General features: G+C 44.9%; 1 protein-coding gene across 2 annotated transcripts in view; it reads left to right on the top strand.

Moving 5' to 3' along the window:
* The window catches only part of LOC144124713 (transcription termination factor 2-like), a 63,149-nt gene extending 47,809 nt beyond the window's left edge, over positions 1 to 15,340 (top strand). The window contains exons 13-17 of one of the 2 annotated variants that reach the window (XM_077657559.1): positions 1,634 to 1,695; positions 2,619 to 2,775; positions 9,324 to 9,406; positions 13,626 to 13,700; positions 15,126 to 15,340. In XM_077657559.1, the coding sequence (XP_077513685.1) occupies positions 1,634 to 1,695; positions 2,619 to 2,775; positions 9,324 to 9,406; positions 13,626 to 13,700; positions 15,126 to 15,261 (513 nt within the window). In that variant the 3' untranslated portion in view covers positions 15,262 to 15,340. The remainder of the gene's footprint in view (positions 1 to 1,633; positions 1,696 to 2,618; positions 2,776 to 9,323; positions 9,407 to 13,625; positions 13,701 to 15,125) is intronic. The other variant, XM_077657560.1, reaches the window with a different exon arrangement.
* Positions 15,341 to 16,212: the final 872 nt, after the last annotated feature.

Below are 16,212 nucleotides of genomic sequence, written 5' to 3'. Positions count from 1 at the left end.
AACTTGAACATTAGTCAGAGTTCGCGGAACTCATCTGTGCCGAGTCTTTCGTCCCCAATACAGAAAGAAGTAGCAGTAAAGCACGTGGTACGTATATTGCCAATTTTGGCCGACGGAGCGCTTGCTTCATCTGTTTCTCAGTTCTTATTGTTTCGCCATCTTCGCATTCTCGTACGGGCTCATCGTACTGCAGGCACAGCGCAGTACCCACAGCGGCGTGTTCACTTTCCCATTTAGACTTTGTCCCAACCCGCGCGTTCATCGGCGACATATTGAGGGCAGCACAGCAAAGCCGAGCTCATGAAAGCGGTCACCGCCCGTCATCCGTGCACATGTCGCAGACGCGTACACGGACACATGTGCAACATGTCGCATTGTTTGCATTACAACTGACCACTTCCTCCAGCATATTAGTAATAAGTTCTTGATTTTTTTCGGTGAAATTTGATTTTCCAGACTACCTGATTTTTTGGTCGTTTTCGCGGTCGAGAGTCTGAAAAATCAGACGTCAACTGTATATGGAAACAATATGAAAACGACCAAATGAGCGTCAGGCCGGGTCAGACATCAGAAATTGATAGCGGTCCATGGTTAGGTTCGGAGCCAGGACCAAAGTAGCGGCAAGCAGGGCCAGACCCAGTCTAGTTGCCTGCCTGTGCAGACCTCTAGCACCGAGTATAAAGTTATGTTTTGTAGCTTTCCTCGAATCTAAAGCCTGCGTTGTTTAATGAAGCATTGCAATTCAGCGGTTGTGCTATTTCTACAGCATTTGACCAGCATAACTTTCTCACTCTATAATCGCAGCCTCCATGCGCCTTTCTTTTTGACTCTTAAAAGGCGTGGGCCCAAGCTGGTGTAAGGGACATTCGCAATTTTCTAATCAGACCAGCAGTTAACTAAACCTAAGGTGGTAGACATTGCTTAGTGTTTTACTGATTTCCTTTCTTTAAATTAAAGATTACCAGCCGATATGAAGTAGTTTTATGCATGCCACCAAGGCAAGACTGTCAGCGCCTGTCTTGTGCACTGTTAAAATGTTCTCGAGGTCTGAACAAAAGAAATACCTCGAAGAAAGCTTCGAGGGTTTGCACGGTGCCGACCCTCGAACGCGCAGGGCTACCCTTTAACATCTTTCTCAATCGCAGATTGATTCAATGCCAGAAAAGCAGAGGCTTCAAGTAAAAGTAAAGGCAATCGCACGTAGTCATTACTTGTCCTTTGATTGTTTGGAGATTGTAATTATGACAGCACTGTTTTGTGAACAACTGATTCATCTGAGTCATTCTGTGGAAGGGAAGAGGCCTCCTCGCTCCCGCTGCTTCCCCGTGTTGCATGTACTGCTTGTATCATTTGTTGCTGACCGAGTAGTGCTGGGACCAATCCTGACGGGGATGGGGGAGAACCCTGGCATGCTGTGTGTGTGTGTCTCCCCCCCCCCCCCGCCCTAAGCGAAAGGGGGTGAAGACCCACCCCCCCCAATTTATGCCACTGGTGGTGACATCATTCTTGGGTGCTTGTATATCAATGTAATTGTAACATCTGTCTCACTGTTATCTTATTCTTTTTTTTATGTCATTGGCCACCGTGAACATGACATTTTTTTCTCCCTTTTCTTCCCTCCTGCCCTGTGCAGATCAAGGCCCTGCTTGACATGTTGGTCAAGGTCCAGGAAGAGTCCAATAACCAGGACAAAAGGTGACCGATGAGCGGTGGTGCTAGAGCCGCTGCTCCATGCTGTGGCCACATTGCTTACTTCAAGCTGCATCTTCACACCTCGTGTGGTTCAGATATATTAATGGCAGCATGTGGTTATCTTCTAGTACTTTCTGTAAAATTATCTTATACTATCTAAAACGATTGTGCTACTAATTTCCCACCCTAATCATCACCACTATAGGAAAACAAAACTACTGCTATGCTTTTCTTGACTTCAGCAGCTGATGTCTTCTATAGTGTGTACATGTATTGTAATGAGTCCCGCATTTTTCCCCACCCTTGTCTGCTTGTCAGGCTGTTTTTTGGCCACGCTGTAAAGGCTGAGGAAAAGGCAGGACCAAATGTGGAATCACTGTGGCCTGACACAAATTTTGGAAGGAATTATTGTGCAGATACTGGTCAGGCATCCCCCATTGTGCTGAACAGCACTGTGGGTCAGCTTCTGGTTAGACTGACAGAGCTGCATTCAAGACCTGCTGTGGTGGCTTGTTAGACTGTGATGGCAGCAGCAGCTGCAGATTGATAGCGGCACAGTGCAAAAACGCTCATGTATCTAGGTTGAAGTTCACTCCTAGACATCGTAGTCGGACTCAATACAATTGGCTTGGGCAGGGCATGCAATGCGATGGAAGGAAAGGACAACTGCTGGTCCTTAAGGGTAACGGACTGGATTTCAAGCGAAGGCAAGTGTAGCAAGGGGTAGCAGAAAGTTGGGTGGGTGGATGAGATTAAGAAGTTTGCAGGGATAAGGTGGCCGCAACTGGCACGGGACAGGGTTAATTAGAGAGATATGGGAGAGGCCTTTGCCCTCTCTCATACATGAAGATCACTGGGGGAGGAAGTCGAAACCAGTCCAGTTGAAATCGACTGTAGCATGCTGCCTCGTGTGGTGGCGCTTTCAGTGTGGTGGTGTCTCGGTGGACGTCGCTGCTGTCATTGGTGCGCCAGCAGTTGGAGAAGCAGGGCATCCCCAGCGTCACCATCCAGGGAAGTGTCCCAGGGCAGCAAAGGGCGGCCCACGTGGCCAGCTTCAACAACCAGGAGCAGGGGGGACCCAAGGTGAGTGCAGACTGATGAACCGCCATGCCAGCTGCTCTCTGCGCATGGCTCTATCCTGGCCTGGGAGTTAAAGCATCCTTTGCATCATTTGGGGGATGACGCTCACAGCTTGGCGGAAGGTAATGGCGCTTCTGGATCCCACACTTGTTACAGGATGAGGCTTACCAGAGAAGGAGGCTTTTCAACATTGAAACTATTGCCGTGAGGATGCCATGCATGTATGGTGACTAAGGCATCCTCTACAACAGACCTAGTTGCAGGCACTGCCATAGGAGGACGCTAGTGTGCCTTGTACTAGTTACAAGAATTATAAAAGGCTCTAGATGCAAGACGGCATGACAAGGGAACGACAACACAGAAGAGCAGAGGTAAAAAAATTATTGGCGTGAGAGCCTCATGTGTTGGATTTGTGTGTTGTGACACCACCACTACATGACAGGGCAGTCTAGCAGCAGTCATATTATGGGTATGCCTGATGAAAGCCTATTGTGAGGACATCATACTGCTGCCAGCCACATGCATTGCCAGGTACTGGTGCTGAATATGGCCCTGAAAAACCTTATTGTTGTCCAGGGACAGAGATAACAATATGTGAGCAACATAGATAATCTGGAGATGGCAGCCGGGTGCACTGCTCTGTGGTAGCTAGCATATACTGCTCTTTTCTTCTTAAAGAAAGTGGTGCTCATTCCCAGCTGTCAGTTTCAGTGTTATCTTTTGCCTACCGCTAAAGATTTATCTGCATATTAAAATGGCTGGCCATCATAAGCCTTTTTTTCTATGCAAGTTGTTCAGCTGATCATTCATGAGCTTATTCCACTAGCAGTCTTGTCTTGGATCGAATCAAAATGACATAGCACTATACGTCTACACAGAGCAAAAATAAATAAACCCTTAGCACATGTCATTGTGAATGTGGATTGTATTGCCAGTGTCTTTTGTAGTGTCCTTTTGTAGCACTGTCTGTGGTCTGTGTGTTGCCATATGCTCTGTGTTTGCTTACCTCTGGATTTGCTGCTGTCATGGCTTGTCATGATATAGAGGCGAGTGTGTTGTGTTGATATTGTTTACTCACTTCAGGGCTTCTGTCATCTTTTCAAACTGCTGCAGCATCTGATCATTTTAGCTAATTTGAATGCTAGATGGCACACGTAAATAGCAGCCATTAAAATGTGGCAGTGCCCAGTTCAATGGCTGCAGATTACACATTTAAAATTGTTTCTCCTCGTAGCAAGCTTGCAGAAAATGCACTTGTTGGGCTTAATGGGATCAACAGCAGCATGGAATCGCAGGTGCACCCAATGATGGTCACGCCTATGTGCCGTCAGAGGCCGATCTGTGCCCAGAGCAAATGCTTGGCAGCAAACCCGAAGACCTGGTGCCCTCAGCTAGCCGTGGCATTGTGGCACAGTTCTGACATGGGTGAAGTTCAGTATGCAACAGCGAGGAGTGTGCCACAGGCTTATCAGCATGACAACGAGCATTTGTTTAACCGGAACCGCACTATTCAGGGGCACTTGGAACAAGACAGAGTGTGGTTCCACGTTACAGCTCAGAAGGAAGTGTCGAGCATCTGTGATTCACTTCGCATGGTGGCGACAACAGAGCGCATTTCTGCGCTCGTGCAGCAGACAGAGGAAGAATTGTCCCTGCAAGAGGATCAGTTGTAATGCTGTGGGCACACAGAATTCACTGTTAGGGCTTAATTCGCATTGGTCATCACAAAGAAAGAGAGAAGGAAGGGCTTTTGAGGTGAATTTAAGATCATTGCAAGCTCATCAGAAAAGAACTTGCTGCCAACTTCTGTCCAGGGTGCTGTCAGCGGCCGGCAAAGTGTGACCCCAGCTGTGATGCATGGAAGAGCAGCATCATGGCCAGAAAGACACAGATGCTGGCTCAGGGCAAATGGAGATGCACTCCCATACACGAACACGCCTAAATGGGAGTAAAAAGGGAGTAAGTTCTCTTCTAGCACTCTCACTTCTATAAAAAAGGAGTGCTCTAGAGGACAACTTGCTCACTTTTTACTCATTTCTGTTCAGAGTGTAGAAGCTGCACTGGCACTTTTTAGGTGCTCTGCAGCTATGGCCTTCTCTACACAAACATCATACATGACGGCGACAGCCGGCCATATCCTGCACTCTGTTAAGATGAGGTATATGATTTGATAGTGTTCACTAAGGAGGACTGCATAAATCACATGGGGGAAAGAATGGTCAGTGCCGTCAGCACTCTTGTGAAGAAAGCGAAGAAAGAGGGGCTATTAGGTGGGCTCACGCAGGACTTGATAGACTTGGTGAAAAACTGACCAACTCTACGGTCTAGCCATGTGCAGCAACACAGAAGTGAGAGACATGCGAAGGACCATGATGGCTACATTCTACCATGTCACTTCCACCGATAACAAGCCTCATCATGAGCTACGCCCACCCTTGCCCCATTAATGATGCTGGCATCAGTTCAGCACAGGACCAAATGAAGGCACCATTCCCTGATAAATGCAGGCTTTCGAGATGAGAGGCAAAAGCGCTGCTGCCTGTCTATCAATGTCTGTCTCACCCTCACCTGCTTGAGTGGTGCAAACAGAACAATACTCAGAATGCAGTAGAAAGCCTTCATTCAGTCATCTATACAATGACGTCGAAGAATGAGCATGCTTCCCTGCAGTACACGAATCAGTTGCACGCTGCAACTTGTGTAGCTTACGAAGCCTACACAGAAACGTGCTAGTCCATGGGTATCAGACTTGGCAACCTCGCCCTTCAGAGACCCGAGGAAAAGGACCACCAAAGAGAAAGAAAGGCATGCAGTGCTGAAAAAAACTAAGGAACAAGGATATAAGAAGACTCCCAAAGCTATAGGCATCAGGTATTACACGTCCTGAGGCATTTTGATGGATGTGAACTTCTTGTGCAAGTGCAGTACCAGTTTTGTGAAGTGTTTTTTGACCCGACTGCACTGCCTGTAGAAAGTGTGGCACAACAATGGCTTGGCAAATTTTCATGTGGCTTGTTGCATTGTGTTCCTCGATGAATTCTTTGTACAGTGATTTTCCTACATTTCTGAGTTACTTTCACATTTTTTCTTACTCTGTCAATAATTTGAAATGCGAACATAGTTATAACATTCTGTGCAGAAAAAAATTGGGCTGATAAAAATATTTAGAGGAAGTCTTCACATCGATCATTCCTATAGGTAAAACTTAAGAATGACTGCATGCTCCTACCATTTTTGTTATTACGCCAGGCTTTCTGCAAGTTTGGTATTGCAGTGAATCATATAAGAATCTATATATATGTCAAAACTAGTTGAGATATTTCAGTGAAATTTTGCATTTAATCTTTCAGGCACTTCCCAATAAGCATGGCAAATTTCATTGCTCTAATCCAAAAAATAAATTTCAAAAGTCCACTTTAGATCCCCACCTCCCTCCTTGAAGGGGAAGTCTCATCTAGAAATGGAGCACAGCTGCTCTAAAATGTTCTAAAATGCATTTTTAATGCGTGAGCATGAAAAGGGACATGTCGCGGTAAACAGAGTGAAGCCCTAGGACTGAAGCCCTGCCCACCATGGCAGGTGGCAGTTGAGTTAATGATTGGTCACGAGAGGTTTCTCGGGAAGAGCAGCCTAGGTCGCACAAGCCCCAGCATTGGCAGCACCTGCCTTTGCAGGGCAGTGGCACATCGCTTAGCCGCTGCACTACTGTGCAGGATTGGCACGAGGAGTCCTTGTGATGTATGAATGTAAAGTAGAGAATGACCAATGTCGTGGCATTAGAAGATGACGAGAACGAAAAATAAAAGAAATTTTAAAAATCAGTGTGTGGTCATTGAGCATAGAAGTTCGTAATGGCGGCTGCTCACGCATTTTCATTGTGTCACCCAAGCAAGCACTATTGAGTTTTTGTTTGCTCTGAAAGTTGTGATTAATCACGGTCTGATGGTAGCGTACTGGCAGCTTGGTCCAACTTTTCTTTTTGGAAAAATTGCTTCTATGGCTTTTTCTGGCTATGTTGATGTCTGTTGAGCAGCAAAAGATTCATTTATTGTTGAAACTGTTTCATTTAAAGTTTTCTTCCCTCTCAGTTCAAACTTGTGACATCAAGGCCTTAAACGAACACCGTGATGACTGTTAGGACGTGAATGGCTGTGTGGCCTGGCCTCAAGGATCGACACTCGCAAAACTGTGTTGACGCACTACAGTTTGCTCATGAAAACAGCCGGTGGCAGCCATGCCTGGACTGCATTTTTTAAAATCTTTCCTAGCCTATAAAAGCTCCATTTTCAGTTAATGTATCCTCTTAAGACAGTAATTTATCAATGTAGGCAGGCCTACTTCACTGTCCTCTGTGCCCCTTGACCCCTTAGCGAATTTTGATGAGCCATGCTCGTCACCAAGCCGACAGTCATTTTTGACTTGTGACGAGACCAGCTTGTCATATGTTTTCTGGTGCTCTTTGTCCGGTTTTAAGTGAGTAGGACTCATTCAACACAGTTTTTAATGCGATAAGCGTACGTGCACATTATGAATGTCTTATGGAAGCACTCACTCAAATGCCTCTAACACTCGACTGCATATTAGGACTCTCAGCCTGTGATAGGCAGCAGAGACGTGCTATAGACTTTTTATTTGATTATTTGATGACTTTGGTCATTTAGATAAACTAATCCCTCCGTTCAGCACTCTCACTGCGCATTCTGTATGCAGTGAGCTTTGTCATCTCATTTCCTACACCTTTCACATTCCATCATTCTCCCCCCCTCCAAATCCCTTCCCCACGCAGAATAGCAAGTCAGCAGATTTAAACGCCTGCTAAATTTGCTGTTTTTCAATTAAAGATCTCTCTCTCTCCCTTAATGTGATAGCATTAGAGTTCACATGAGGAACAAAATCTGCTGTCTGATGTCGCGAAATTCGCTGATTAGTCTAAAGAGGTCGCACGACCATGGGCCACACTGGTTGGTCAAGAGGGGTCACTTCACCTAGTGACATCATCACAACCTGCCCACCATGGCAGGTTGCAATTACATAAATTAATGATTGCTCGAGAGAGGTTCCATGACCTTGTGACGTGCACAAATGGATAGTGGTTGGTGATTTCTACGAAAACACAAGAGTTTGCAATTTTCCCAATCGCTGCAAGACAGAGTTGGTCTCCAATTTGCGATACCAAAGAATGCCATCTCTGTTAACAAGAGCAACATTGTGCAAGCAAAATATAGGACTTGCCATTTAACTGGCCATAAAGCCATGCTCGTAGTGCTCCAAGATAAAATGGTGTCCAAAGCGACTCCAATGGATGGAATTTTTACATCGGACATGGTGAAGATACAGGAGAAGTTAACTCAAAAGTAATGGATGTAGATCAATTAAATGCTTTAATTCAGCAAAGAATGTAAAAAAAAATCGAAATCAAAAAGCGGAATAAAGTGTGATATGTGTGAATGTCCACACCATCACAGCATAGCGGACACATGCTAGTGCAGCTAGCAGTCTTAATATGACAACTGGTGGATTGAGAAGAATGTGACGCAAACACACAGAAGTTGCAAGAGAAGCTGCGATGAATGTGAAAGCTGATGCTGCCTCATTTCACTCTTAAGGTGACTGAAGTGCCCTCATTGTTTTTTTGCTTTGCTGACTGATGGCGGTACAGGTACCAAAAGGCCGCTGGTTTCTTTTGCCTTAAGTTTTCACTGCACAGAAGAATGCAGTGGGCCACGAGGGCGGTGATGCTACAGATTTTAGTGACAGCAATGATGGATATTATGGTGCGTTTTCTTCTTCAAATGAAGACGATGTTAGCAATGACCTTCATGGCAGTGTGTCAGGCGATGAAGATGGAGAGGACTCAGTCGCCAGCAGTTGAGGAAACGCACGCCTGATGCAGGTAGTGTCAGAAAGCCTTGTGTGGTGTTCCCTGCTTTGAGCGCTGGCACACTCAAGAGAAACTATGGGTAGCAGGGTTCGAGTGTTCGTTCACAGTATGTAAAGATATTTATTGGTAATTTCTCTGAATAAACCGTTCCTTTCTGTTTTGTTGTTAGTACTTTGTAATACCTGCATTTTCAAAGAACAGACATGTACAGTCTAACATGATTTGAAGGCGATCACTTCAGTACTGACCTCCTCAGATTAAACTGCTCGAACACAGTCTATTTTCTCTAAACAGCTGCAACGAATACATGAGCTTAGCTGGCTGAAGGACTCCTCTCTTCTGCAACGTCATGTTGTCGACTAAGCGACCGTCATGCCAGGAAAATATCTTTGGTCTGTGTCAACCAGAACGAATGTGATAACCTTCAAATTGCACTAGACTGTACCAAGTAAAGATTGTTATATTGAAGAAAAAGTGTTTATAGTGTTTTTTGTGCTTTCAACAAATGATATTACCATTTCCTGAAATAAAAAAAAATTACCTTTTTGGTATGGATTTTGAAAGGAAAAAAAACCATTAGACAGTGAGGGTGAGTTGTTAAAAGTGTGACTACTGGTACCCACCAGCTGCAGTGCCAGTCTTGTTCTTCAGTAAGGTGGCGCTTGTGCAGGTGATGCTGCTGTCGCTGGAGGCAGGAGGTGTCGGCCTTAACCTGATCGGTGGCAACCACATGTTTGTGTTGGATGTTCACTGGTGGGTTTCCTCTATTTTATTGGACTGAAGGCATGGTTTGTAGGGGCCTGTGAATATTTGAAATTTCCGAATGGCAAATTGAATTCCCTCCAATTTGATTAAATAGTGCGCATCCAAAATGGTTGAAACGAATTAAATGTGTTGCCAAGCTTTTAAATACTCCTTGACTAATTTGCACGACGTTCAAATGAGGCACACTGAAGTTTTCTTCTATGGCTATTTTAAAAGCAACACCCACTCCAACACCTCACAGCGTGCTGCCGCAATCGCTGTGCGCAGAATGGATGGTTCAGCGCAGCAGTGTGTTCCATTCATTTGGCGGCATTCGTAATGCTCATACGTGTCCTCCAATACTGGACGATGAGACAGGGCTAGGGCAAGTTTAGCAAACCTTCCCGTCATACCTAATCTCAGATGCCATGGCTCATACGTAGCGCTTGCCCGTCTCATCTGAAATGTGGCTCTGTTTGCTCACTGTCGTCATCGGTTGAATAAGGTAATTTTACCTGTACATACAGCATGATGGTCACAAAGTTAATATAGAGACCTTGTGTTGCATAACCCTAGTGAGACCAATGCTGCATCTTTTGACAGCTGAAGCTGCAATTTCATAAGTTACAGCAACATGCCGCTTTGCTCCTCGCACTTTGCTCTTTAGCACGATTAATTGCATGGTACGAATATTCGCTACTTGTGTAAATATTCATAAAAATAGCCTATTCATATTTTATCCAGCTTTGAAGAAGAACTATTCACACACCCCTAATGGTTTGCCTGTGAGTCGGGCATGCTTGGCCTCTGAGCAAGTCTAGTGACACAGCTGTGAGATTAATATGTTGAGAGTGTGTGGTGGCAAAGGTGTCAGCTACCTCAAACCTAGCTGTGAGCAGTGCTACCAGAAAACGCTAGTCTACCTTGAAGTTTTGAAAATAAACACGGGAGGGCGCTAGATGGGATGGTGTGGTGGAGGATGGATGGGACAGAAGGGCAGGGAAATAAAAACTGTGACAGCCACGTGTGTTGGAGTTGAGGGTTGTGTCACAGCAGAAGCATGACATTTATACATGCTCTAAGTCATTCTCTGCCGGCGGCCTAGAGTAGGTGGCCTGTCAATGGTCCAGTGATGTTCCCGAATTATCTGGAAAGGGCCAAAATCGCACATGAAGCTTTGTAGTGCTAGCGTATTTCTGGTTATGTACTGTTGGGGACAAACGTTTCGAGGATGTTGATGAGCCGCTGCAGTGCCTCAGTGGTTATGGTGCTCGGCTACTGGCCTGAAAGACGGGGTTCGATCCCAGACACGGCGGTCGCATTTCAATGGAGACGGAATGCTAGAGGCTCATGTAATGTGTCATGTCACAGCACATTAAAGAACCCCTGGCGGTCAGAATTATCCAGAGCCCTCCACTACAGCGTCCCTCTTAGCCTGAGTCGCTTTGGGACATAAACCCGTAAACCAAGTTTCCAGGATATGCAAAAAGTGATCTTGGCACAAACGTGCAGTGTCTGCCAACAATAATCTCATTTGACTGCTACACATTGCAGCATGTGGGTGGGGCTATCACTTCCACAAATGGGGTCTAGAGCCACCAGATAACAGAGCTGTTGACTTCAGTAACCACTCAAGCTTCCTGAAGATGTTTGTCCCTTATGTAGTACATTTATTTCAATCATGTAACTTTATGACGTAACAAAAAACAAGGAAGGTGGCATTTAGCAGTAATCATACCACAGCCTTTGTCATCAGAAATGCTAGTTTTTTGCTTTGAAAGTTGAAGGTTTATCGCACAAACATTAGCATAGATATATATTAATAAATGCAGAAGAAGGTTCCAAAGTCAGAGACTAATGGCGTACCTCCTGTAAATAGCAACACAATGTAATAAAAGCCACGATCAAGCAGCAGCAGTCACACAATATGCACTCAGTTTATCAAGAAAGGAGAACAAACAATTATGAACTTGAGTAAAAATTGTTGAACATAATTATTACTAATTATATTTGGCTGTACAATGAAGCAAATGGAAAACAAGACCAAAAAGCAAAAAAAAACCCTAATAAATAATGCTTTCTGTTGGACTAGTTGATGAGGGTTGCTGTGAAACATGTTAGCACAAATAGACACAGAAACAACAAATACTGTACAAAGCAGGCATTAATTCCTTCTAGCCTGTACCATCCAGTTTCGACCACTTCTTGATTTGCACAAACATGTTTCGCAGCTGACGTATTTTATCCACTAAAGCAGTGGACAGGGTGTTGACACTGTTGTCGCTAACACATGCTGCGTGGACAGCTTCTACAATCCTGCTAGTGAGCTTTTCATTGGCGTGAATTAAGTTATGTACTACCTTTTTTATTCTGACTTTTTTTGTGCAGATGGCGTACATGCACAACCCCGACGTTGTGACTAAACATAGTTTAAACACAGCGCTTCACACAGCTTTTTATGTGCAGTGTTCTTTGCTAAGCATGAGCTGTCAACTTTTTTTCTAGGTTGTATTTCTAGACTAGCTTATTATTTTTGTTGAATGTGCAGCCCATTTGTCTGAAACGTGTATACAGTGTATAAAAGTTTGTGCAGCAGAGCTATGTGTAATACCCCTGTCACACTAGCACATCTAATGTCATTCGATGTCGAACCGAATGTGTACTCTGGACAAAATATGTGCAGCAGAAACAAAGGATGCGAAGAAAAAAGCATGCGCCACTGCGAAAGTTAGAAATTGTATTTATTTAGTTCTGATAAAAAATGTTAATTTTGCAGCGAACTTCTTCACACTAGAAGCTGTCGTGGATAGCTTTTACTCTTGGTCCCAGCAGCAGCCAACAACAACGGCCGAGCGTGAAGCAGGGCTTTTCCCGTGACCATCGATCATTTTAGCTTGCGTGTTTCTTGCTGGTTGGCGTTCCATGTTCGTTTAGCTCGGAAGTATTTAAAGATGTAACTGAGCACTTCACCTTTTGGAAGTTGTTTCTACACTCCGCGCGTGTGCCCGCGCCACAGTGTCAGTTATTTTGTTCGTTTACATTAATCGGATTTGTGGTGACTTTGTACTTGGCTTTTAATGGCTAAAGTGCTGCAGAATGGCCAGAAATAATATTTTACGCCTATAATATTGAAAAAAAATGTTCTCACTCGCTTTTAAAACACTACACCACAATTTAAAGCATCTTTTATGTGCGCTAATGTGTTTGAATTGTATTTATTTTTTTTTCACTAACCTTCACTCCCATCACTTTCGAATGACATTATAATTTTCCGTGCAGCACCGAAAGAGACCGAATGACATTCGATGCATCGAATGACGTTCGATTGGAATGACATTAAATTTGCTAGTGTGACAGGGGTATAAGACAGTTTGGTTGTGGTAGAGGTGTGTGCTTGTGATTAGGAAAGTAAACACTGAAGCCAGTGGATGACAGCTATGTCTGTGCACCATGACGACAAAGAGGATGGGGCTGGCCAGAGGGTGAATTTTCAGTGGTGTATCTGGTTGGTCTCACTCAGCTGTTATGTGTACAAGACTATTTTCCCCTCCTTCCTGTTCTTCTGCTTCACCTAGACCAGGTTTAAGGAGCCGTACCACTGGGCTGCCAAGTTGCAAAGCCTTGCTTCTACCGCGTCAACCATTAGGACCAGTTCGTAGACTCTAAAAGGCGTGGCATATCCCTAGTCTTGGAACATACATCTACAGTCACATGCAAACTTGGTGTACTCATACAAGAAAAAGCTCGATTAGCCTTGGACAGATTTGTCTGGGTCCAGGACTGGAATGTGTAAAAACATGAAAACTTGACAGCCTTGCTGAGCGATGCTGTATGATGGCTCTTGAAATACTTCTCTTCTCCTGCTCTGGGTTCAGAAAATTATTTGACGAGGTGTAGAATTAAGAGAATGCCAGCTGTCATTTATGGAGTATCTGCTCTGCAGTCCAAAATGAACACGGCACTGACAGACGAGGCTGTGTCGATTGAGCTTGTAAGACAGTAGGAGGATGTTTTACATCCTCTTTCTTAGTTGAAAAGCCAAGTTGGTGTTTGGACCATTCTATGGTTAAAACTGAGAATTTATATAGTTCTCATGCCAGAACGATTTCTTGCCTTCCATGTGCTCAAGCAAAGACCATGCAAGCAAAGTTGGGAACTAAGCAGTGGCTCACCTGACGTTCTGAAGTTGTACGAGTTTCTCACTGTAAAGTTGTTACCGTTTCTTCAGGAACCCTGCCCTGGAAGCGCAGGCCTTTGACCGCATTCACCGTGTGGGCCAGACTAAGACTGTCGTCATCAACAGGTGAGCTCAAGCTATGGCCCAGTGTACAAGGCTGTGGGTCACACCTGTTACTTTAAAAGGCCCATTGACAAAACTGATGGCTCCACGTGGCCCAGCGTCACCATTTCTACCTCGTCCATGGATGGCAGTAGCTCGCATGCACGACACATAGTGGACGGTGTTGGACAGCTCGAGTAACCCTGGTGGAGACGGACTAGAAAACTCTCGAAACTGCCGTTCTCATAGCCCTCCTCGCCATAGCCCTCTCTAGGAGGGCTACGAGAACCGTGGTTTTAAGTCTTGCTGTCCGTCCATGCCGTGGTTTGTTCTCCCTGCGCCAATATTACTAGAGCCATCCAACACCATCCATCGTGTGTTGTGCATGCACCTGCTGCTATTCGTGGGCAAAATTAGCAATTTCGTCTGTTGTGTGGATGGGCTTAATAACCGCTGTCACACAGTCATCTCGAAGGTCCTCAAACCGTTAGTCTGTCGACTCAAAAGGCCAATTGAGCACTGCTACGTGGGCGGCTCCAATGGCCATCGAGTTAACAGAGTCTCCACTCTGAGACGCAGAGTGCTCGCAGCAACACGCTGGGGAATAAGATCGGAGCAGTATCATCTTTAAAAAATGTTGAATTTCAACATATACAACTTACTATGCAGAAGATAATTATCTCGGGCGATACAAAAACAACCAACACCAGCTTCCACAAAAGTGCGTGAATGCTACTGCAGCTTATCCAAGACAATGAAGTTCATTTCAAGAGTGATTAATGCTACTAAATTGACGGTGACGCGACAACACTGCAGCGTGAGATGATGGAATCACGACGGCGATCAAGTTTGCCATGTAACAGCGGCACAACTCCATCGCGTTTGAGAGCAGTTGAGAATCCCGAAGGCTCTTGACTCTATAGCTTTTGAAAGCGCACGTTTGACAGGTGTATAAAAGGACACTGACGACAGCTCCATCTAGTTTTTGTTCTTTGTAAAAATGGATTGTTCGGCTCTTTGTGGTTGTGCTGATGCTTGTTCAGCAGCACTTATTGCTGTTGGATTTTAAAATCTGACATTTTATTCCTGCTACTCGATTTGAACTCATGACTTCAATAATGAAAAGGACTCCGTGATCACCGACTGAGCTGGATGACAGTGCAGCCTAGCCTCAGATATCCACTGCCCTAAGGAAGGCATTGACATCGAAATTTACTTGTGAAAATTGCCGGTGGCGATAATATAGACTTGCGTTTAGTTTTTAGACTTTTTCTACCTTGTAAAAGCTCCATTTTAAGTGTGAGTAGCATCTCCGGCATTAGTGTGCAGTATTTATTCAGTAGAGAACAACTTCGATCTGTCCTTAGTCCCTATAAGGGCATGCAGCTGCAGTTTGTAGCAGGCTGCTGTCCCAGTGACTAGTTTAAACACTCCGATGTTTGCACCCAGGCTCATCTGTGCTGGCACCATCGAGGAGCGCATCCTGGAATTGCAGAAGCACAAGCAGCGGCTGGCAGAGTCGGTTGTCGGGCAGCGACGCCTCACTGCCGACGACTACGCCTTCCTCTTTGCCACTAGTTCCTGAGTGATGCGCAGCTAGTTGTACAGAAAGGGGTGGGGGGGAGTGTGCGCTTTAAGTTATTTAATAAAACTTTGCCATGAAATGCTGCCGCTCATTACTATGCTTAATTAGCTCTGTGCACATGGCTAGCCTCAACCCACCTAATACATTCACCAGTTAGTAAGATTTCTCAGCTCACTTGCCACAGTTGGACAAAGTCACCTGTATGGAGAGAAAACAGCATGCAGAGAAAAGAAAGCACAAATCTATTAAGAATGCTAGACTCCTCTGCCCTTCCCTTGGTTCTGTATATTGTGTAGTGGTGTGTGAACGTTTCATTTCTAATCCAGTATTGATCATTCGAATAATAGTTTAATTTTTAAAATAGTAGACTCCTGTTTAGACAAACTCGGTTAAGACATAGTCTTGCATAAGGTGAACAATGCAAGACTTTTTGGTTGGTTTTGCCACAGGCATCAGCACGAAAAAAACTGCTTGAGACAAACTGTTTCACTTGATTCGATTAAAATGAGCTTTTTCAGCGATCGTGAACCCTGGTGACCCCGCGCAACAATGCAAGACTTTTTGGTTGGTTTTGCCACAGGCATCAGCACGAAAAAAACTGCTTGAGACAAACTGTTTCACTTGATTCGGTTAAAATGAGCTTTTTCAGCGATCGTGAACCCTGGTGACCCCGCGCAACAACATTCGTGGGGCATCTGATCAGCACTGTCAAGCAAACAAAAAATATGTAAAACGCTTCCGTGCATGAAAGGCACCCCGAGAAGAAAGCTTTCGCACAACTTCCTTGAGGGCAAGCTTTCTTGACGATGCGGCAAAACCAGGCCGTCTCCGTGCCTGCCTGCGCTGAGTGCCGACACATAGCCAGATCTCGCCACTGCACGCGCGTCACGTGCAGCGCGTTGCTTCCGGCAGATCCATGTCCAACATTCTTGGACAGAAAATGTTTAATAT

This window comes from Amblyomma americanum, chromosome 3, assembly GCF_052857255.1.
Source record: "Amblyomma americanum isolate KBUSLIRL-KWMA chromosome 3, ASM5285725v1, whole genome shotgun sequence".
NCBI lineage: Eukaryota > Metazoa > Arthropoda > Arachnida > Ixodida > Ixodidae > Amblyomma > Amblyomma americanum.
Note: the sequence above shows the minus strand (reverse complement) of the source record. Positions and strands in the feature narration are given on the sequence as shown.